Source organism: Scardinius erythrophthalmus (assembly GCF_964197995.2).
Source record: "Scardinius erythrophthalmus genome assembly, chromosome: 5".
Classification (NCBI taxonomy): Eukaryota; Metazoa; Chordata; class Actinopteri; order Cypriniformes; family Leuciscidae; genus Scardinius; species Scardinius erythrophthalmus.
The window spans coordinates 8,361,477-8,385,657 of NC_138225.1; the positions used below are offsets into that span (position 1 = coordinate 8,361,477).

General features: G+C 39.2%; 1 protein-coding gene across 2 annotated transcripts; it reads right to left on the minus strand.

Moving 5' to 3' along the window:
- Positions 1-333: 333 nt before the first annotated feature.
- On the minus strand, positions 334-22,564 carry lrrc74b (leucine rich repeat containing 74B). 2 transcript variants are annotated; one of them, XM_081365482.1, is made up of 10 exons: positions 22,218-22,564; positions 20,088-20,274; positions 17,607-17,749; positions 14,841-14,973; positions 4,731-4,937; positions 2,854-2,963; positions 1,918-2,033; positions 1,504-1,582; positions 1,252-1,347; positions 334-1,153 (listed from the first exon to the last, which is right to left on the minus strand). In XM_081365482.1, the coding sequence occupies exons 1-10, from the start codon at positions 22,374-22,376 to the stop codon at positions 1,058-1,060; spliced, it is 1,326 nt and encodes a 441-aa protein (XP_081221608.1). In that variant the 5' UTR covers positions 22,377-22,564; the 3' UTR covers positions 334-1,057. The 2 variants fall into 2 exon arrangements, 1 of the variants encoding a protein (XP_081221608.1); XR_014030195.1 differs by having other exon boundaries at positions 335-1,153; positions 1,463-1,582; positions 22,218-22,548.
- Between the last annotated feature and the right edge of the window lie 1,617 nt (positions 22,565-24,181).

Consider the following 24,181-nt stretch of genomic DNA (forward strand, 5'->3'; position numbering starts at 1 on the left):
GAAACGTCACGTTTAGAAACTCATTAATCACGACGATTAATCTGCTGATTTGGTCGCTGATGTAATTAAAATCCAGTCAAAAAAGGAAAGGAAAAAAAAAGTTTAAACCAAGCTGGTTTGCCTGGTTTAACTTGTCTGTTGACTAGTTTTTTGGGGGGAAATGGATAAAAATAATAATAATAATAATAATAATGAAATCAGACTAATTGCAATGGGCAAGCACATTTGCTGCCTAAATACCATAGACATATGCTAATTATTTGTAAGGAAGATGTGACACTGATATATGACGTTGTTCACTTGAATAATCTTGCAGGGTGAGGAATACGTTTTAGAGGTGTTCAATATTGTATTTAATACTTTTCGGATTTATTCAACAATGAAGGAATAAATTGATCAAAAGTTGCAATCCAAAGAATCAAAAGAAATGCATCATACTTTTCACAAAAAAAAAAAAATGTTTTTCAACATTGATAATAATAAATGTTTCTTGAACTCAGCATATTAGAAGGATTTCTGAAGGATCATGAGATACTGAAGACTGGAGTAATGATGCTGAAAAATCAGCTTTGCATGACAGGAATAGATATTTTAAAATGTAAAACGGTTATTTTAAATTGTATTAATATTTAATAACATTTACTGTATTTTGAACAAATAAATGCAGTCTTGGTGAGCATAAGAGACTTCTTTCCTGTATTTTTTGGAATGGTAAGTAGTATAAAGTAATTGGATAAATGTTGTTTACAATGATTTTACACAAAGTCTAGCTTGTCATTGCTCCACACGTCATGTCAACTACCCATTTTGTTAGATATGTTTGAAAGTCTAAGGTCACTAATGCTATCAAATCCTGATCTATACATCATTCTACTGAACCATTGTTCCCTTAATGGCAGAAACCGATCCATCAACTATGACTTTGATCCAATTTACCATGTGGGGGAGTGTGAGGCTAGATTCAAATCAGTTTAGAGTCTCAATTATATGTAAGTTCAAAAATACATTTGCAGTTTTACATGCCTATGGATTGTCCAGAATGTTTTTTGAATAAATTTCAGGTCTTTTTTCCACTATGATTCACTTGGAGGTTTGGGAGTGTTTCTTTGGTGCTGTTGAGTAAGTCTTTAAATTCTTGGTCCACGCAAATGTCCTACAAAAAAAAAAAAAAAAAAAAAAAAAAGATGTTAGAAATAAAGACCAATAAATATCAAAGGAAATATAAGAAATGAATGGGTAAGGGCCACTCACAGAGAAGTCCAAGAACTCGACTGCAGATTCTGGATTTGCTTGAACCGATTTTAGAATGGCGAAGCATCCCGCTGACTGCATTGGGTTCCTAGACATCTGGATCATACCGAAAACCAACAGAATTAGTCATAATAACACAGAGAAATGCTGTAAATCTCTTCTGACACAGACTTGAAAGTTTACGCTCAAAAGCCACTTTAGTATTACTTGCTTCAACGATTCAGCTGCTGTTCCTATTCTAATGTTTCATACTTTGAGAATTCGTAGAGTTGAGTTCACTTTGAGGCCCAGCGCTAAATGCACGGCTCCTTCAAAGGGTATGCGATTATTGCTGCAGACAAAGAAAAAAGACAATACTGAAGTATTTTTGGCAATGGAAGTATAAGTGTTTGTCATTCAATTGACTGTTTGCTAAGTCTGGTGTTTGTTGATTTCACCACTGCAAATAAATCATGAATAAATGTGCATTGTGAACATTCAAACAAATTTAGCAGACAAACACAGAACAGTTCCAGCCGCCTACCATCTCATAATTACGGCAATAAATCAAGACAACTGTCCACGTGTGCACGTGAGGAACAATAAGTGAGGGCAGTTTGTGCCTTCAAAACATTGACTCGTCGGTGAGCACAGTTATGATATATAACCATACTATGACGACAGTACCTAATGTTCAGATCCTCCAGTGTATTGTTGTTTTTGAGTGCTTCCTCTAGAGCCACGGCACCTTCTTTGCCCAGGCCATTGTACGACAAATCCAGGGTCCGCAAGAAGATATTTCCCTTAAAAAAATAAAAAATCCAAACAGACCGACTGTAGTAACGTGCAGAAATGAAGTGCTCCTTTTTAAAGGGGTCAGATCATATATAAGATTAAAAATAAAAGAATATATAATAATAATTATACAAATTATTTATATATATATTTATAAAAATATAATTCATGTAACTTAATATCAATAAATATCTAGTTCAGTCTTGAAACTCTAGAGGGCGCAGGCTGATAGGTCCTCTACATGCAGTCTGGAGGCAATCACATCATTACCACATGGCACAAGCTGATTAGCCTCCGCTGACCCTGCAGCCAATGAGAATACTTGCTCAACATTAAATAGTCTGGTTCATTGTTTGCTATTAACTAGTCAGAGTTCCTCTGAGACCCTCCACCTCCCCCAGCTCCACCTGCCTAGATCTGCTATGGGATTCATGCATGTTTATTTATGCAGCATATCTTACAAGGTCACATAAAGTGTCTGTGTGTCTATTAGCAGTAGTCTACTAACTTTTCCATATTCAATGACATGCTAAAACTATTCCAAGAGATGTCGTGATGGAAATCCTCCTTATTAATTTATTTATTTTTGGACAGGGGAGGAAGTTTCAGTATGTTTTCATAGTTAAATGAAGTCTTTTATCTCAAAACATCAAATACACTTTAATTCCTCGTGATAAGACTCCTTTACTGCATAGAACGGAGGATCTAACAGCATTTTACTCTATCTCAGCTGTTAAATCATGACTTGATCAATGGATTTTAGGCTAAAGTAAATTCTTAGCATGAGTGACTGACTCTGGCAGAGGATGGACTTTATTTTTCTCTTACCCCCAGGCCTTCAGCAAATGCAATGGCTCCTTTTCCTCGAATGCAGTTCCAAGCCAGATTGAGTGACTTCATTCCCGTGTTCTCGGCTATAGCAGCACCCAGGATTTCCCCTGAGGGGAGGAGAAAGATGCCGAGCAACATGGGGGAGTAACTGTTATTAATTCAGTGTATTATTGAGCCTTTCACTTATAATTTGATTTCTGTATGATCTGACTGACTAGTAATTTAGGCCCAAAATATAGGGGTTCCCTTGTGAGTGACCCTCTCCCTCAAATAAAAAAGTTATAATATAATGAGTGACTGCTCATTAAGACTGCATTAAATTGATTAAAAGTGACAGTAAAGACATTTAAAATTTTACAAAATATTTCTATTTCAAATAAATGTTAGTCTGTGCATCAACAACATCCACAAACATATTAAGCACCACAACTGATTTCCATATTAATAATACTCAGAAATGTTTCTTGAGCAGCAAATCAGCATATTAGAATGATTTCTGAAGGATCATGTGACACTGAAGACTGGAGTAATGCTGAAAATTCAGCTTTGATCACAGGAATAAATTCTATTTTAAAATATATTCAAATAGAAAAACTGTTATTTTAAACTATATTAATATTTATAATAATACAAATAAATGCATCCTTGGTGAGCAAAAATCTAACAGACCCCAAACTTTTGAACGGTAGTGTATTACATACAGCATAATAAATAGCATTTCCTTAAACTGTTTCCATTTTCAAAGCTCTTAAATAAATAAAAACACAATGAATATCATATTTGATTTATATTACTATATCAGGCCTTATTGGCCATGTTTTCAATGGTCACCAGGGTAGCCTGCCAAGAATATGCAAGCAGTGTATGATTATAAAAGCAAAGCCATCACCATATGCAATATGAAAAGAGATGTGCCAGTGGAATCTGTTAAGGATGTATGAATCATGGCAGGTCATGGAGGAGTTCCTCTTGATGATTATATGCAATATTTTATTGAGGCAATTTCCCTATTTTCACACTGTCATTCATGCTGACAGCTGGGGCTTTAGGACTATATTCTATATCCCTCATCATCATACTGGGGTTTCTGATCATTTGAGATCCAGCCCTCTGGATATGGAGATGTTTGCAAATAGGAAGATATTGTGCTTGTGTTGAAGCTGAATATCATTTCCAATTTGCATAGCAGTTAAGAAGAGGGCACTTAGCTATAAAAAAAACAACATTATTTTGAAAAATTGCTTTTCCATACTTTCTCACAGAAAGATAACCTTTGGTGAGCCAGATGTGTTTGAAAACAGCAGATTTGAAGGTTTTTATCAGCAAGTTTTGCCACTCTGACATAATATCTATGTTTGTCCAAATATATATAAAAAAAAAATTAACAGTGTAAGTCAAAAGTTTGTTTAAAAACAAATGCACAACCTCTAATTGAAGTTGGCATGAAATGGAAGTTTGTGTGGAAAAGCTCAAAATGCTCAGTACAAAAACGCTAATGTATCCTGAGAGTTCTCTTTTGATTAGTGAATTGAAACTAAATTACAACAATTTTGTGCCTAGACATTTTATTACACTCAGGAGTGATGAAAAAGAGAAACTGGCATATTTAATTTGATTCCCATTGTGGAATATTTCAGCGAAGGTTAATGTTCTTTTGTTGTCATGCATGTGTTAGGTCAAATCTCAATCTGTTTTCTTCTAGTATACTAAGTGACCATGCAATAGTCTTCCAGTTCAAGTGTTATGTGCAAGCATTCAACATTAGACAGCCAAATAACACTAAATGCCCCTTTAAAAGCAAGAGGTCTGCTGTAATCATGTCTAAGCTCAAGAAGTGAACCTTTCAACCGCAAGCTTTTCACATCATCTCACACCTGCCATATCTGCGAATCTGTTGTGACTCAGGTCGAGGTGCTGGAGTTTCTGGTTGCCGATCAGAGCTGGAGACAAGTGTCTGGCCGCTCGCTCATCCAGATGGTTCCCGGAGAGGTTGAGAGAGAATAGGGTAGTGTTTTCCAACAGCATGCTGGACAGAGCCCTGGCTCCATATTCACCCATCCGGTTTTCTGACAAATCAATGTCTGGGAGGGAAAAACACAATTAACTCCATAATCGTAAAAGTTTTACTTTTGAATTTACAGCAAAATATCTGAGATACCTTTTCAAATAAGTAATGCAAGTTACTTTATTCCTATTTATTGACTGCATCCTACTCTTCCCCAATCCGGCAGCAACAATTCAATTTTCACAATACGAATGTGTCTACATTACAATTTAATGCAATTAGTGTCCAAATAATGTATTTCAGAAATGTACATATATAGCTAATAATTTACTAATTTAAGGCCGAAACAATGAGCTCATTGAAGTAATTATTACAAGTTGTGAACACAATTAATACAATATAGAAAATTTACACAACACAGCTGAAAAATTAGTTTGAGTACAGGTACTGTACACTGTAAAAACTAAAGGAGCCTCAAATATCCTGTTGGATACTCAAGGAACTTAAAAATTTAATTTAAGTGCCTCAAAGCTCTTTCTCCTATAGTAGGGTTCCTGGAGGAGCATTGACAATCTTTGAGGTTCTTGCTGGAACTTATGGGATCCTTTAAGCACTTTGTAATTAGTTCAGAGGTTCTGGAGTCACCTTTTCATTACCATGAGACCTCGAAGTGCTTTGGGGGAAAATAGAGGAACTTGAATGTGATAAAAGGGTTATTGGAAGATCTTTTAACATTTAAGTGGTTCCTGGAGGATCTCTTATGTTAAAGCCAGCATCTGGAGGAACCCAATGGTTCAGTGAGGCCAGAATGATATTATTATTATCCTATTATTACTTATGTTTGATTCAGTATATATACCCAGGTGAAAAATACATAGGCTACTATTAAAAATGTACTTGAGTGTGTTTTTAGTAGGCCTTCAATACAAATATAACCTACTTTAATGCATTTTAATACATTTAACAGTAGCCTACGTCTTTTTCACCTGGGTAGCTTACATTTATTTAGTATAGGGCTATTTTATTGATTAATTTAAACCTTAAACAACAACACTAAATAATAATAAAAAATTCATTAATTATTATTGAATAAATAATATTAATAAAATAATATTTTTTACTTCTTCATAAATTATTATTTGAAGAAGAAGAACCAGGAGGATAAAGGTTTTATTCAGTCACGAAACTGCTGCTGTTCCTCTGCTGTCGTCGCTTCAGTGATGCTCGCGCTGCTCGCGCGCAACAAAGCTCAGCTGATCGACGTCACCGAGTTTGAAAATAACGGCTCTCCTCATCAAAGCCTGCCGCATCTTCCGCCGTTAGTTCGGCTCTCCGTTACAAGGTTTGTAAACTCGCCAAATAAATATAAATACTCACTATATATTCAAACACACACACACATATATAAACTAAATTTATTATACATTACTACGTTTTTACAGTGTTTACCACTCGTTTATTGCTATGGTTTATTGTACAGTATCTATGAAGGTTTTAGCCGCGATGCTAACTACGTTGATCTAATGAACAAATGGAAATTATTGACTTATTGTCTTACATTGATTTAAAGTTAGTCATTCAATTCAACATATTCTGTACAACTGTGTCTTCAAATTGCTGATATAACTTACAGCCTAACTAATTTAGCTGATTCCTGCTGTCTCATTGGCGTTTGTTATGAATAACAAAAGCAGGTTAATATAGTTTGGTCTGTTTTTGTTTAGCCTAACTTTACTTACTACAGGTGCCCTCATTCTCTCAAATACCATTTTGAATCCATTTAGTGGTCAATAAATATTATGTTGTGAATAATCAGCTTTGTTATTTTGTTTCCCCAGAACAACCAGTAACTTAGGCTACAATGTTTCAGTGGCAACATTGAATTACAGTAAGTACCTGCACCACATGCAAGTACTTTATTACTATGAACTTTCTCTGTGTGCAATTGTATTGTTTGACTGTGTACTTGTGTTTTTTAATCAGTTATTCTCTGAAAATCTTCTTCCCTCATGCTCTCAAATCTCATTCATGTTACATTCATGCAAAATCACAGGTTTGGAGCCAATAATGCTATGCATGTTTTATAGGCTATACCTTAATTTGATTACATTTGAATATAAGACATTTGAACCCTGAATTATAACTTCAAGTTTGGTTTTTTCGACAAAAAAAGGAAAAAGCTATTAAATGGCTTCATAAGACTTACAACACAAATGTCACGGTTCATAGATCCAATGTCTCTCTCTAGTCTCGTGCCTTGTTGTTTACATGTGTGTGAGTGTGTGAGTGGGTGTGTCCGGATCGTTACTGTTGATCAGTAGCCAGCTGCAATCACTCATCATCACCAGCTGCCACTCATCTCATCTCCTATATATGCTCACCGCTTTCTCATCTCCTTGTCAGATCGTTGCATGAAGTCTCTGTGTTGTCTGATCCTGTTCCTGTGCCTCGTGTCCCGTCTGGAGTTCCTGTGTTCCTGTTTCACGTCTTGTTGGATTACGTTTCATGTCTGGATCACGTCTTCACTCATCAGAGCGCACTGCACTTCATCCATCTCTCCGTGTCTGACCATCAAAGTCCCTGCGCCACAGCCTGCATCACCCGGATTTCATCATCATCATCATCATCATCATTATTTGCCTATCAATAAAGAGTTTTTTGCACTTGCATATTGTATCCTCGTTTCTGACGTAACAGAACGATCTGACCAAGAATGGATACAGCAAGTACATCAGCGCCGACCATGGAGGACTGTTTGAGTAACAATATGGCTCGTTTGGACATGCAAGAGCAGAATTTAAACGATACTGGTCGCGCTGTTCAGGTGTTAGTGGCGCAGGTGTCCGAGCTCACCCGGCAGATCCAACAGCTACGAGTTCCCACTGCGCCGCCCACACCGGCCGTTCCTCCCACACCATCGGACAGCCCATCCCAGTCGGAGCCACGCCTACCAGCCCCAGAGCCCTATTCAGGTGATCCAAAATTTTGCAGAGCTTTTCTAACCCGGTGTTCAATGCTTTTTTCTCTCCAACCCAAGACTTTCCAGACCGAGCGATCCAAGGTCGCCTTTGTACTCATCCTCCTGACTGGGAAAGCGGCCTTATGGGGAACGGCGGTGTGGGAGAATGAAGATCCGTGCTGCGCCTCGTTCCAGGAGCTCTCCGCTGAGATGAAAAGAGTTTTCGACCGGGCGGCCGGTGGAAGAGAAGCTGCAAGAATGCTGGCTGATTTACGTCAAGGAGAGAGATCAGTGTCAGACTTTTCGATCGATTTCCGGACCCTGGCAGCGGAGAGCAAATGGAACGAGGAGGCGCAGTGGGACATGTTCCTGCATGGGCTGGCTGACCGCGTCCAGAGAGAGATCTACGCTTTGGACCTGCCTCAATCTCTTAATGAACTCATCGCTTTAGCCCTCAGAGTTGACGCTCGACTATCCCGAGTTGGAGGTCACGCCACGAGTAGACGCCCTCTGGCAGGTGCCGAGGGTCCACGATTTGGAGGCGGGGACGCGGTCAGCCCCGTCGACGATCACGAGCCCATGCAGGTGGGTCGAGCTCGGCTTTCCCGGGAGGAGAGGGAAAGGCGGAGGTCCCAGGGCCTTTGCCTATACTGTGGAGGAACCGGACACTATGCTTACAACTGTCCGGTAAAAGGGCCAAGCCCGATAGTAAGTATGAGGCTACTATCGGGTGGGATCTCCGCCGAGAAGACCTCATCAACATCTACCCTCCTTCCGGTAAGACTGAGATGGTCAACACTCACTCACGACTGTCAAGCACTCTTGGATTCCGGGGCAGAGGGTAATTTCATGGATCACTCATTCGCACGTCAATTCAAGATTTCCCTCAAACCCCTCACACATAAGATTGCTGTACACGCACTTAATGGACAAGAACTTCCCACCATCACTTTTGCCACAGAAGACATCACCCTCATCACATCAGGCAACCACACCGAGATCATCTCTTTCTACATCCTGGACACTCCCCTTGCACCCATTGTCCTTGGTCACCCTTGGCTCACCCGTCACAACCCTAAAGTGGACTGGCAGCTCAAGTCTGTGTCTTCGTGGAGTGATCAGTGTCATAAGTCTTGTCTAGTGTCTGCCTGTCCGTCTGTTTCTGTCCCTGTGTTGCAGGAGGAGGCAGTGGATCTGTCTAACGTGCCCGCGGAGTACCTGGACCTGAAGGAGGTGTTCAGTAAGTCTCGGGCTGCTTCTCTCCCTCCGCATCGTCCCTATGACTGTGCCATAGACTTATTACCAGGTACAGCTCCGCCCAAGGGCAAGTTATATTCACTCTCGACACCAGAGAGGGAGGCTATGGAGAAATATATTTCTGATTCTCTAGCAACGGGGTTCATCCGCCCTTCCTCTTCTCCAGCGGGGGCGGGGTTCTTTTTTGTGGGGAAGAAGGACGGGTCTCTGCGACCTTGTATTGACTACCGGGGGTTGAACAACATCACGGTAAAGAATACTTATCCTTTGCCGTTGATGTCTTCAGCCTTCGAGAGGTTGCAGGGAGCGTCCATCTTCACAAAATTGGATTTACGTAATGCTTATCATTTGGTCCGCATCAGGGAGGGGGATGAGTGGAAGACCGCGTTTAACACCCCCAGGGGACACTTTGAATACTTGGTTATGCCTTTCGGGCTTTCCAACAGTCCAGCGGTCTTCCAGGCACTCGTCAATGACGTGCTGCGAGATATGATAGATCAGTTCATTTATGTCTACCTGGACGACATACTGATTTTTTCTTCTTCTCTCCAGGAACACGTGCAGCACGTCCGACGAGTGCTTCAGAGGTTGCTAGAGAATGGGCTTTTTGTCAAGGCGGAGAAATGCGATTTTCATGCACAGTCTGTTCCATTCCTAGGGTACATCGTGTCGGTTGAGGGAATGCGCATGGATCCTGAGAAGATCAAGGCTGTGGTAGAGTGGCCAAGTCCAGAGTCTCGTAAGGCCCTACTGAGATTTCTGGGGTTCGCCAATTTCTACCGGCGTTTTATTCGCAACTTCAGCCAACTAGCCGCACCTCTGACCACCTTGACCTCCCCCAGAACGACGTTCAGGTGGTCAGACGCAGCCGAGGCTGCGTTTGCCAAACTGAAGGGTTGCTTCGTTTCAGCCCCTATTCTGACAACCCCTGATCCATCACGTCAGTTCGTGGTGGAGGTCGATGCGTCAGAGGTGGGGGTAGGAGCAGTGTTATCCCAGCGCTCTCTTTCAGACGACAAGATGCATCCTTGCGCGTTTTTGTCTCATCGTCTATCTCCTGCCGAACGCAATTATGACATTGGGAACAGAGAGTTGTTGGCAGTCAAGTTAGCATTGGAAGAGTGGCGGCACTGGTTAGAAGGGTCGGGGGTACCTTTTATCGTTTGGACTGATCACAAGAACTTAGAATACATTCGGACTGCTAAAAGATTGAACTCCAGGCAGGCTCGGTGGGCACTTTTTTTCGGTCGTTTTGATTTTACTCTCTCGTACCGCCCGGGTTCTAAAAACATCAAACCCGATTCTTTATCGCGCATTTTTGATCGTTCCGAACGCCCGTCTACTCCCGAGTGCATTTTACCGGAGACTCTATTCATCTCTACACTCGTATGGGAGGTCGAATCGAAGGTCAAGAAGGCCTTAGAAGGGGTAACGCCCCCGGTCGGTTGCCCACCGAATCGTTTATTTGTGCCTGAGGGTCTGAGGTCCAGCGTCATTCAGTGGGGGCATTCTTCCAATGTGGCTTGTCATCCAGGAGTCAGTCGCACTAGATTTTTAGTCAAGCAACGATTCTGGTGGCCTCTCATGGCTCGTGACATTCACAATTTTGTTTTGGCTTGCTCAGTTTGTGCCACTGGTAAGACTTCCAATCGACCCCCAGATGGGTTACTCCAACCGCTGCCGGTTCCTTCGAGACCCTGGTCCCATATCGCTCTAGATTTTGTTACCGCCCTCCCACCCTCTCAGGGTCACACGGTAGTTTTGACCGTGGTGGACCGGTTCTCGAAGGCGGCCCATTTCATTCCCTTGCCCAAATTACCCTCAGCCAAGGAGACAGCGGTGATTGTCGTTGACCACGTCTTTCGGTTACATGGCCTCCCGATAGACGTGGTTTCTGACAGGGGACCCCAGTTTGTGTCCAAATTTTGGCGAGAATTTTGTAAGCTTCTGGGGGCGACTGTCAGTTTGTCCTCAGGGTTCCACCCCCAGAGCAATGGCCAAACTGAGAGAGCCAACCAGGATTTGGAAAGAACGTTACGATGTTTAGTCTCCAAGAATCCTTCCTCGTGGAGTCAACAACTTTCTATGGTGGAGTACGCCCACAACACGTTGCCAGTGTCATCTACGGGCCTATCTCCGTTTGAGTGTAGTGTAGGGTACCAGCCACCAATTTTTCCTAGTCTGGAATCCGAAGTCGCGGTCCCCTCCGCTCACGCCTTCGTCCAGAGGTGTCACCGCACGTGGACTAGAGCCCGTGAGACTCTACTCCAGGTGGGGTTGCGCACCAAGGCCAAAGCCGATCGCCACCGGTCTAGGCCTCCCGTATACGTCGCTGGTCAAAAAGTGTGGCTTTCTACCAAGAACATTCCTCTGCGTTCCGTGTCTAATAAACTTGCTCCCAAATTCATTGGCCCGTTTACTGTCACCAAGATCATTAGTCCGGTGGCAGTCCGCCTCAACCTACCTCCAGCGTACAGGAGGATTCACCCCGTCTTTCATGTATCCAAAATTAAACCCGTATTTCATTCTCGTATTAATCCGCCAATCCCGGTTCCTCCCCCGCCGCGACTCGTAGATGGGGAACCCACTTATTCGGTCAATCGTGTGCTGGACTCAAGGCGGAGGGGACGCGGATTCCAGTACTTGGTGGACTGGGAAGGTTACGGTCCAGAGGAGAGAAGTTGGGTACCTGCTAGAGACATTCTGGATCACTCCCTTATCGATGATTACAATCGACAGGTAAGGGGACCTGGGAACGCCAGGAGGCGTTCCTAGGGGGAGGGGTACTGTCACGGTTCATAGATCCAATGTCTCTCTCTAGTCTCGTGCCTTGTTGTTTACATGTGTGTGAGTGTGTGAGTGGGTGTGTCCGGATCGTTACTGTTGATCAGTAGCCAGCTGCAATCACTCATCATCACCAGCTGCCACTCATCTCATCTCCTATATATGCTCACCGCTTTCTCATCTCCTTGTCAGATCGTTGCATGAAGTCTCTGTGTTGTCTGATCCTGTTCCTGTGCCTCGTGTCCCGTCTGGAGTTCCTGTGTTCCTGTTTCACGTCTTGTTGGATTACGTTTCATGTCTGGATCACGTCTTCACTCATCAGAGCGCACTGCACTTCATCCATCTCTCCGTGTCTGACCATCAAAGTCCCTGCGCCACAGCCTGCATCACCCGGATTTCATCATCATCATCATCATCATCATTATTTGCCTATCAATAAAGAGTTTTTTGCACTTGCATATTGTATCCTCGTTTCTGACGTAACAACAAACCATAACACATGAGTTGTGAATTCATTGATTATTTTTAGGATCTTTTCTGGGACATTTTTGGAGCTTAACCATTTTTATATAAATTGTTGCATTGAATTGAACTAGACAAGTGTGCATAAGAATGGTTTCATGAATGATTTACCGGTACACAATTTTTTTTTGCTTGTGTTTCATGCAGTGAAATCGAACGGTGACAGGGGTTGCATTATGCCTGAGATTTGGGTTCCACAGACAGAAAGTCAAACAGGTTTGAAATTATTTAAATTTCACAACTATCACTTTAATAACCTTACTAACAGTAAATTTTGTACTTTGCAGGGATCTCGGTAAGCTGAAATACAAGTTTGAACAAGAATAAAAATCCTCCTGTAGACCTGAAAATCACTGAAGTGGCTGGACCATCCACCAGAAAAGAGGAAAAACAAACGGAAAATGAAGCTGATGCACCTTTTCACTTTTCTAACTCGTTAAGTACCTCACATGTCCCTTGTGAAGATTTTATAATTGATTGCATTTTATGTTGCAGCGAGTAAAGGTGCGTCACATTTGTGAATTTCGTGAAATTACACAGGCAAAAAGGTCCATTGACCATTGTCAGCAGTGTAGCAATGTAATGTATGAAGCACCACACAAAATTGCTGATCGTGTGGATTCTTATTGAAATGACTGAATTCACCAGTGAACATTCACAGAACAACAGATAATTTTACTGCACCTTAACTCTGTTCAAATGGAAAATGTTTTCTGCTTGTTGTGACATAAGGAATACTGTTTCCGGGTCGAAGCCTCTACTTCTACTTCCTTTATCTTGTTTCTAGATATTGAGAATACTCAACCATTTATGGGAACTGTTGATTCAAGTCACACATTTAAGCTTTTCAAAAGCCATAGTGTACATTACAGTCTCCAGTCTCACAGTCACAGCATCCCTGACTTCAACATTTGATGATTCAAAATAGCTGAATAACTAACCATCTGAGATTTCAGAATAGAGATAAAGGTTAGGATCATAATTTTCAGGAATATTACAGCACAATGAGTGCATATTAGCACTGTTTGTTGTTTGTTTTTGGCATCTGAGAGCTTTTGAACTTGGAAACAGTGGCGTCAGACTTAAGCAAACTGAAACACATTTTAAAATTAAGTGAAGGTGGACATTTTTAATTAGTCAATTTTAATTTTTTACATTGACTTATTACATGGAACATGTGTTTTCTATGCATTTTGTTGAGATGTCTTTTCTTGTGTAGCCTATTGTATACACATGGTTGATTATTCATGTTACGTATACAATTTTTTTTGTGTATTCATTGATATTAATCTATTACGGTACTAGCTTTTTTCCCCAAGTGTATTGAAGTGTATGTATCAAAATGGATCTAAAATATGTAATAAACAATTCTTATTTTGTATTTGGTTCAGTTTGTTTATTATAATAGAAGTTTATGGTAACCGTAGTAACAACATGAAATTAATTTAATACAAATAATAAAAAAAAAAAAATTTGAAATTTGGTTCCTGGAGGCACCCACAGTGGTTCCACACAGTGCTTCATATAAGAGTTCCTCAGGAAACCTGTGTGGTTCCTCAGAGAACTGCCCCTTTTTAAAGGGTGCCTAGAGGATCTACAGACGGTTCCGCAGGTGTGGCGAAGTGAAGAACCCCAAAAGGTTCCTCCAGGCACCTTTAATTTTTACAGTGTACAGGCATGAATCTGCATTTCCTTCAGCCTGAGGCCTCTTCATTTCACATTTCACTTAACATTTGCCAAAAATAGAACTTTTGTTTGTTATTAAAAAACAAGCAAGCAAGCAAACCCAGCTCAGGTGAGAAAAAGTAACGCAAAATTAATGTAACGCATTACTTTCCATTATAAGTAACGCAATTAGTTACTTTTTTTAAGGAGTAACATTACTTTTAAAAGTAACTTTCCCCAACACTGATGATAAACTGCAAAAAATATATATTTTTTTGAAGTTGTAAATAAAACATAGCACATTTCTAAAATAGCACATTTTAGAAAAATACTATTTCAGATTTTCTTCTTCAAAATTTCACATTTAATTCAATGTCTGCTTGCCAATTCTTAGTAATTATATGTGAAATTTACTATCAATTTCTGAGTGAAAATTGTTTCAAAGTTAATCCTTTTTTTTCAGTGAAAGTGTGCGTTTAATAACATTCACATCAACAGAATTAACTCCATTTCATAATTCTATTATTTGAACTGGATAATTTCTATTAAATGGTCACTAGCAGTCTAGCACCGTTGCGTGTGCTCAGATATCACAGTGCAGGACAGGAATGATAAAACACCTTGCAAAATACTGGGTTCTAAAAGATTCCAGACTGTCCGATCCAAAATACATGACAAGACTGTCTCACGGATAAGATCAAACAGACTTGAAGTTCACACTGCTAGTGAATCCCAAATAAAAGTCCAACAGGAAACAAGGCAGTATTGTAAAGTAGAAGCAGTGTGTGTCACCTGTGATGTAGCAGTTCTCTTTGAGCATGTCAGCGATGGCAGCGGCGCCCATTCCCTCCATACAATTATCCCGCAGATTCAGTTTCAAGATGGAGATGTTGGTCACCAGAGAAACCGCCAGAGCTTTGGTTCCCTATAGAGGAGGGGTTTTAAAATGTTTAACGTTGTTTTGTTACCCTTTATGCTGTGTAAATCCACCAAAGCATTTTTTCCTAAGGCCAGCAGTTTTTTATTTAAATGGGAGCGCCGTGTATTTAAACAATTGACACGAGTGCAACAGTCGGGTTCCAGAACTAAAAATCCCATTCATTTTCACAATAGGAGAAGTGATTTTTAACTTATAAACCTTAAAAAAAAGACCTACTGATATGGTATATGGTTTTACTGAAGCCATCAGCCCACATTATTTTAAATAATCATGTTTAATGGTGGGAATCCTCATGAAAAATGACATTACCCATGATTCTGCAATAATATCTTGACCAATCAGAGAACTGAAACAAACAAATCATGCCAAATAGGGTGCAACAGTCAGTTCCGGAAGTATAAAATTCCATTAATTTTCTTCATAAGGGAATTGATTTTGAACTATAACTTATAAACCTTTAAAGACTATGAAGTTGTTAACTCCCAGCAAGCAAGTTTGCGTTTAAAAGACGCCTAACAGCCATCCAAACACAGCCCAGACATCTAGGCTAAAACAAGGCAAAATTTGGGCTGTGAGTGAAAATGTAATAGATGTCTAAACCATAGCCCAAGAATAGTCATCATTTAGATAACAAAGAAATGAAATGAGAGAAGAAATGAAACCAAACACCTTGTAATCATTGTACTTTGCTTACATGATGGAATATCATACATCTCGCAAGCTATTTTGGCAAAAACGACATGTAACCAAATTCAAGGTTATTTTGGCTAGAAGTGGGTTACTCATATCCGGACTATATCAGCTCTATAGACCTTATCAGGGGCGTGTCTAGAGCATTTTCAGTGGGGGGGCCATGCTGGGGCACTGCCTCCAAACGGGGTGGCGGCAAGTGACCCCAAAAAAAAAGCTAAATTCTACAGTAGCCTACATTACGTAAATCCTATTGATTTTTTTTTTTTTTACTTGATTACTTACTTGTAAACTTGTAAATTACTTGTAAGTTACTTGTAAACAAATCAGCACATTTTTGATTAATTTAGTTTTTTTGTCACCCCTGTAATCCATTAAGTTAAATTTGAGAACCAGTGTTTATTATTTTTTGTGTTTTCATAAAACTAACAAGTTAATTAAATAAAAGCAATTTTAATAATGAGCAATTTTAAAAACCTTTTCTTTTAAAGTTTGGCCATTACAATACAGTAGTTTTATTCACAATCTCTTTCAAATAATAATAAATAAATAAATAAATCCCCCCACTGTAATAATTCAAATGGTTTGGCCAAAACATCATAGTGTTTCATTCAACATTTCTTTCAAATTCATTTACAAAAAAGCTGAGTAACACAGAGTTAAAGTTTTAGCACTGTAACAGTTCAAATGAAAACACCACAGTTTAAAAATAAAATATAGAACCATTACATTGTGCTCTGCTAGTCTTTAGTTTAGAAACTAAACAGTCGAAAAAGAAAGAAGGCAGACCTCAACTAAAACAGCTGGATTTGTCTGTTTCGGTGGTGACTGGCAAACCGTCTAACAAAATTACGGTGCTTACGGTGCGTGTCCACTGGCACGGTGCGAGTGGAGCGGAGCGAACGTTTTCAATTCATTCCTATGGAAGTCGAGCTTCACGCTCGCGCAGTTGCATTTTGAGATTGACAGCGGACCGGAGAAAGCGTTGAGAGCGACCGAGAGCGTCAAAAGGTTGGACAGTTCTCAACAAAACTTGTCTATTTCTAAACGTAATCGCGTGCATCGCTGATGATACTGTCCGTGTGTTGAAAAATACTTCGATTAAACACCCTCGCAGTCGCAACAGAGACACCCCAGAGCGGAGACGTTTTACAGCGTTGCCAGCGGCACTGAGCGGACTTTTGCCGCTGTAGTGGACACGCACCGTGACTCCAAGATTACTGTGTCTGTCATGAGTCATGGTAGTGCGTAAATGTGTTTTTATGAGCTTAAGTGCAGAGAAGCTGCGCTCACAACTTGCAACCGTTGTTTCCCTGGTGCTGCACTTCTTTGAATCGCGAACTTCATTAGTCTATAAACTGAATGGCCGTAAAATGAACCAATCACAAGACATCTTATAGGGGGGGCACCTGGGGTGGCCAATCAAATTTCAGGGGGGGCCAGTGCCCCCCCTGGCCACCACGTAGACACGCCCCTGGACCTTATGTGGCCCCGCCCCTTTTCAACATTAACCTATAGTTAACCTAGATGGTGAAATGACGGCTATTGCTTGCTGGGCTTCTGCTGAAGCCATCAGCTCTTTTTATTTGAACTTATTTTTAAAATAATCATGTGTAACACTGGATATAGAAAAATGTAGAAAATGTAGAAAAACTACATTACCCATGAGGCTGTGCAGAAAATTACACCACAATCACAGAATCGAAAAAAGCTACAGGCTCCAAATTACCTCTTTAGCCCCGCCCACTCCAATGAAGCACTGCGAATGGCATAATCGATTATACGCATAATCAACATTTGTAAATAAGTAGTTTTATTTCTCCATCGTTTTTAATTCAATTATGCGGTTCACGGTGCTTCATGGGATTGTAGTTCTTTCCCTCACTAAAGCCGTCTGACATTAAACCTGTTTTGTTTTTTTCTCTTACCTGTGATCCCAATCCATAATGCATCATGTTGATTTCACTCTGTTTCATATTTCGGAGGAAGCAGGATACAGGAATTACGTTCAGCATCTTACAAGCCTCTTTGTAGCGGGACTGGCCTGTAGGGTCATATGCTTGTTTTTCATCTAAAAAAACAATCAGAATATCTCTCATTTGTTTGATAAGATATCTCTTGTATAAATTAAGCAAATTGGTAAAATATTGACAGTTGCAATGACGATAAAAGAAAATGTTCTCAATCAGTATAGACAAACACAGACAAGAACCAATGCTAGGATGTTATGAATGGTTGCCCTTGCATTGCTACTGTATTTGATTGCTAAAGTGTTCAATGTGGTGCTTAGCATGTTTCTACTACAGGTATGTGGTTTCTAGGGTGTTCCTACTAGCCCAAGCAATGAGTCAAGGTTTGGATACTTAGCATGTCTAGTTAATCATTTAACTCAATGGGTTAGTCCAGCAAAAATGAAAATTCTGTCATTAATTACTCACCCTCATGTCATTCCAAGCCCGTAAGACTTTTTTTCATCTTCAGAACACAAATGAAGATCTTTTTAATGTAATTTGAGAGCTTTTTGTCCCTCCAATGACAAGCTACGCAACTACCACTTTGATGCTTCAAAAAGTTCATAAAGCGATCGTAAAACGAATCAATATAAATCGAATGGTTTAGTCCAAATTTTCTGAACAGACTCGATCAGTTTATATGATGAACAGATTTAATTTAGTCTTTTATTCACATTTAAACATTCATCAACTCACACATCAGTTGTGGTAAACAGAAGCTCAAGCATGTTCGCTTGACGTGCAAGAACCAATGAGGTTCATTCTCGTGTTACGCATCACGTTTGAGCTTCAGCAAGAACCAATGAGATTTGTTCTCACATGTCAAGCAAGTTCAGTTGAGCTTCTGTTTATGTTCGCTGATCAATGTTAAAGTCTTTGGCTGCATCTGAAATCTACAGTAGTGAAAAACAGTATGTGACAAAAGATGTCTGAGTTCACAGTACTCATAAAAGAGAAGGCAAAAAGTACCTGGATGACCTACTTCCAGCGAGATTCTGAAGTGTGAATACGACGGACACTTCAGAATCTCGCTGGAAGTAGTAGGTGACTCTAAAAAATCTAACACCCAGCAATGTGTAATTTCTTTGTATCTCCTTTCGAATACAACATTCAAATTACTAGACAAAAAATTATATCCTGAGAAAAGTGGATTTTGAGGGTTTTTCGCCATAGACCTCCATTCATTCTGCACTCGCCTGCGAGCGCCCCCGCATGGACAGAGACGTGTTACTGCAGCCAGTCCAGAAACCGGAAGTAAGCAGAGAGTGCCAATTCTCTTCCTATTAGACATTCTCTGACATACTTTTTTAGCGGTCACAAAGTAATTACTTATTCAGAATAAGTACCTACTCAAGAGAGTATGCAATTTTGACGCAGCCTTGTCAATGTTTAAATGTAAATAAAAGCCTACATTCAAAATCTGTTCATCGACTAAACTGTTCAATTCACATGTTTAACTTTTTGAAGCGTAAAGCGTAGGCTGTGAATGAAGGGACAGAAATCTCTTAGATTTCATTAAAACATCTAAGTAAAAATATAAAATAAAATAAAAAAGTGTATTTCTCCATTTAAGGGCATTCAAAACACAGATTTTCTGTAAGCAAGAATAAATTGCAGATATTTCAATGTATTAGTAGATATTTTTGGAGCACTTTTAAAAGCATGAAATATAAGTTCTGCTTCTAAATAAGTCTAATACAAGAAATACAAATGCAACAACAGAAGATAACGTTGAAAAACTGCTTAGAATCTGATTTTCTGCAGCACAAACAGTGTAAGGACAAGTTACTCATGAAGTTAGGGGTCTACTATTATAGTTATGAGAAAAAATAATAATGATGCTTTCCTCAGCAAGCAGAAAATAACCAATATGGCGTATTCACACATGCAACCTTAGCTCAATTGAGATGAACTGGTGTGACTTGGTAAACCAAATACAACAGTGTATCATTGTTTCTCATTGAGATGCACAATTATCATGAATGTGGAAAATTCCCAAGCCATTCATTAAGCTATGCGGAGGCACACAGCAGTAATCTAGCAGATGGCTATCTCTAATAAGCTGAATAAACAGCCATCAGAGAGATAGTGAGAGATGGATCGAGCCGTGATTTATGTATATGTAGAGGATTGTGTAGGTGTTTCGGTATCTGCAGAACAAGCAGGTGAAAAATGAGAGAGAGAGAGAAAGAGAGAAGCCTGTCTGAAATTACAAGCATGACTCACGGCCGTTTGCCTGTTTTATTCCCCATTGAGTGGAAACATCATATTCTCTGCCCCTTAGCTCTTTGACACCCTCTATCAGAACGTGCATCACCCACGCCCCCCCGCCAGCCCACTCTCTCTCTCTCTCTCTCTGTTCATATTCACACTTTCACTTTTAATAAGAACTCTCACTGTGAAATCTGCTGAGTTCCAGGTCTATGTCAAAATCTTGGTCAGCGATGACACACTCTTCCTCCTGCTGCTGTCCATCACCTGGGAGGCCTCGACCTTCATCCACCTCGTCTTCTTCATGTGTATAATCTTCATCCTGTTGGGCCATTCTTATGCTTTGATTCTGGCTGGGGGATCTAGGCACTCTCTGAGCAGAAGGATGAACATTTTCAGGCAGGGAACATGCTCCGAAATTATGCCTCGTCATTTAGCTGTCAGTCCAACGTTTTATTATTTTGTCTAATAAGTCTTATAAACCCTCAACTTTTTCAAGGCTTTTTCAACCTTATTCAAAACTTTCTAACAAGACTTTGCTCCATCCATTCATCCATCTATCTATTGTTCACTTATGTCTAACTTTTGCAAGGCTTTTTCAACATTATTCAAAACTTAACAAGACTTTGTTGTTTCTATATAAAAAATTATATGTGTAACATTTCCATCCATCCATCCATCTATCCGTCCATCCATTCATACTCAAAACTTTCCAATAAGACTTTGTCAAGCCAACATTCCAAACAAACTTGTCAAACTTTGCTGTTCCAGTTAAACATTGTTATATGAATTTCTACATTTCACTTCTGAATGGTGCACAATTCTATCATTTTACTTCCACAAAGTGACATATTTCCAAATGAAACATACTGTGAGGAAAAAAAAACATACTGTAGGGTAGGAAGTTTATTTTATTTTTTTGGAGGATTGAGTACCAGATAGCAGAATGGAGCTGCAGATGGTTTGTGGTGAGTGGTTGAAAAGTAACTGTGTGTGCCCACTGGTGCTGAGATGAGCGGGCGTTTACAATTCAGTTTCTATGTGAGATGAGCAACGGGCTCATGCGGGGGATTCTGGGATTGACAGCGGTGAGAGCATCAAAAAGTTGAGAAAACCTAAACTACATACAATGACATGAACAAACACTGGTCAATCACATTCCAGTCAAGCTCAGCATACTGTATGCTGATGATAAGAGTGTGAGTTTCTGATGAATTTGGTGCTTAAATGACCATTAATGACCAAATGACATCATTATATACAGGTACTGTCCAGGGGTCTTCTTTTGAAAGAAGTCTATTATGCTCACCTGCATTTATTTGATCAAAAAAATTCAGTAAAAACAGAAATATTCCAAAATGTAATTACATTTTAAAATAACTGTTTTCTATTTTAATATATTTTAAATGTAATTTATTCCTGTGATAGAATAACTTCAGTCTTCAGTGTCACATGATCCTTCAGAAATCATTCTAATATGCTGATTTGCTGCTCAAAAAACATTTCTTATCATTATGTTGAAAACAGTTGTGCTGCTTAATATTTTTGCATTTACAGCATCTAACATTATAATTGTCTTTACTGTCACTTTTGATCAATTTAATCCATCCTTGCTGAATAAAAGCATTGTTTAAACCCAACTTTTGAGAAGTATAGTGTAGTATTTTCTTTAATTCAGATGCCATTTGGATGCTTTTATGCTGGTTAAATTTGGGCTGGCTGTTTATTAAAAGTGTATTAAATTGACACTGTATGTTTACTTTGAGTACTCGTAAATTAAGTTTGCACCCCCCCCCCCCACACACACACACACACACACTTTTTGCCTTCACACTCAGTACTTCAGACATGATAGAAGGGATTTGGGATGTCAGCAACCAGTGTTCAACCTATCATTCGCCAAACCATGCCTCTTCCCCTAAACCCTAAATTCTGATTGGTTGAAAGGATGTTGATCCAGGAACATGTGCTAGTCATCATGTGTTTTCTAACATACAAGCATAAGAAACAGAGTAACACTTTACAATAAGGTTTGATTTGTTAACATTAGTTAACTACATCAGTTAACATGAACAAATGAGCAATGAACAATTCTTCAGCAGCATTTATTTATCTTAATGTTAATTTCTACATTTACTAATACATTTTTAAGATCAAAAGTTGCATTTGTTAACATCAGATAATGCACTGTGAACTAACATGAACATCAACATTTTCATTGACATTAACAAAGTGTAAGAATATATTGTTAAGAAATTAGACCTTACTGTAAAGTGTTAATATGTTAATATGTGAAATATGAGCATGGACACTCACTTGGCCATCAACACTTCCTCTGCTGTAGACACTTCTGGGTCTGCTGACCGGCCTGCTCGCAATCCCACCCAAATCCTCTTCTTTTCCACCTTCATCTCCATTATCCTCACACACAGATGGAAGAATACTTTCTTTTGTCACCTTTTTACCCGCGACCATTCTATGTATGTTTTGAGACTCTGTGATTGTTTTGTTCAAACTAAATCACATTTGATTCACTCTGCTTTCCCAAGTCAGACAAGATCGATATCCTTAAATGAAATCAAATCTATGAGAAAGCAAATCAGTGCAGTGTTGTCTCCTGTTGCCCTAGACTAGCCTGCTCTGTTGTAGGGTCATGTTTGACTGACAGTCACTTTGAATAATGGTAGAGCTGCATTTTTGGACAGTTTGTCCAATCAGCAGTGGAGCCTGAACAGCGAGGGTGGGCTATTGTTCAGCTCACTTGTTTTGTTGACTGGTTTCCATGGTGTTACTTCTCCTCTCACAAAGCCACACTCAATCTTTTTCTGAAGTGAGTGGTACTTCTCCCTTCAGTAAATATCAGCTTCGTTATAAAAGCTAATCAGCTGCTCTCAACACAATTTAAATAAAAAATAATTTTATAATTCATATACAGTATATATATATATATATATATATATATATATATATATATATATATATATATATATATATTGTTTTATGGTGTGTAACTCTGCACCTTTACCTTATTTTTTTATAATTTTCAGGTTAGGTATATGAATCGGACCTATAAGCATTTTAAAATACTTACAATTCGGACCGAAGACTTCTCCAGGGTCTGTTCTGGCATATAAATCAATGCCCCGGGAGGCAGACGTTATCAAAATAGTCTATTTATTTATTACAATTAGTATCTATAGCAGTACAAGTATTCTACAAATACATACATAAAGCAGAGTACAAATATCAAAACGTTTTTCAATCAAGGCAATATCAGTGATGGTTCTGGTGCCAGAGAAGCTCTTCTGTTCACAAAGGAGCATATGAGTGTCACTGTCGTCTTCACAGATATTTACAGTCAGATAAATGAATGACCTCCCCAAATGAGGTCATTTAGACTGAACGCCCCCTTTAAAAAGGCCTTTTTTATGTGTTCTCCTTCTCATTTGGCGAGTTCCTCTCTTCTTGTCGGCATCACTTTTCATTCAACATAAAAAATTTGCTCTAATACATGTTTTCTTCTCTACTTTGAGCATAAGTTATCTGTAGAGTGATATGTAGAGACGGTTCAATCTCTCTGACTTTATATTTAACTCGCTTCTGTACTTGCACACATGTATAACTCTCCAGCCTAAAGGTCACAGCACTACTGGGAAAATATGTTCATTATATTCTAATTATAGAATATAATCTATATTATATCTAATTAAATTAATTGTTTTATAAAATAAAATCCTCATGTAAGTCACATCATTACCCATATAAAAAGGCTTTACAGGAGAAAAAAAACAAAAAAACATTTTACATAATATATTAGCTAAATACGTCAAACAATGATTAATAAAGATAAATAAAGATTTTATTATTATATTAAACAACAATATATTCATTCTATGTTTTTATGGCCTATATATTTTATTATATTTATTTTTAAATAATTTGTAATCCCCACCACTTATTTATATTTACTAAATAGTCTTTATATCGTTTTTTTAATCTCAAATGTCTGGAACAAAAAATATATTTTTGCAGTTACATTATGAATATCTGAGACCAAAACTGTCATTTAAACAAAGAGTATAGAAGCCCAAGAGGCGAAACTCTGTTGTGTTATGGGTAACAGTCTGTAGATGGCGCTGCGGAGGCGCGTCCGCCATTATGGACTGATGGCTGCTGAAATCGTTAGCGCCAGTCAATGGCAAAATCCATTTTAATAGGCGTTTATAGTTCATGTGTGCACTTGCTAGATTGCACATCTTTTTTGTACCTTTCCGCCTGTA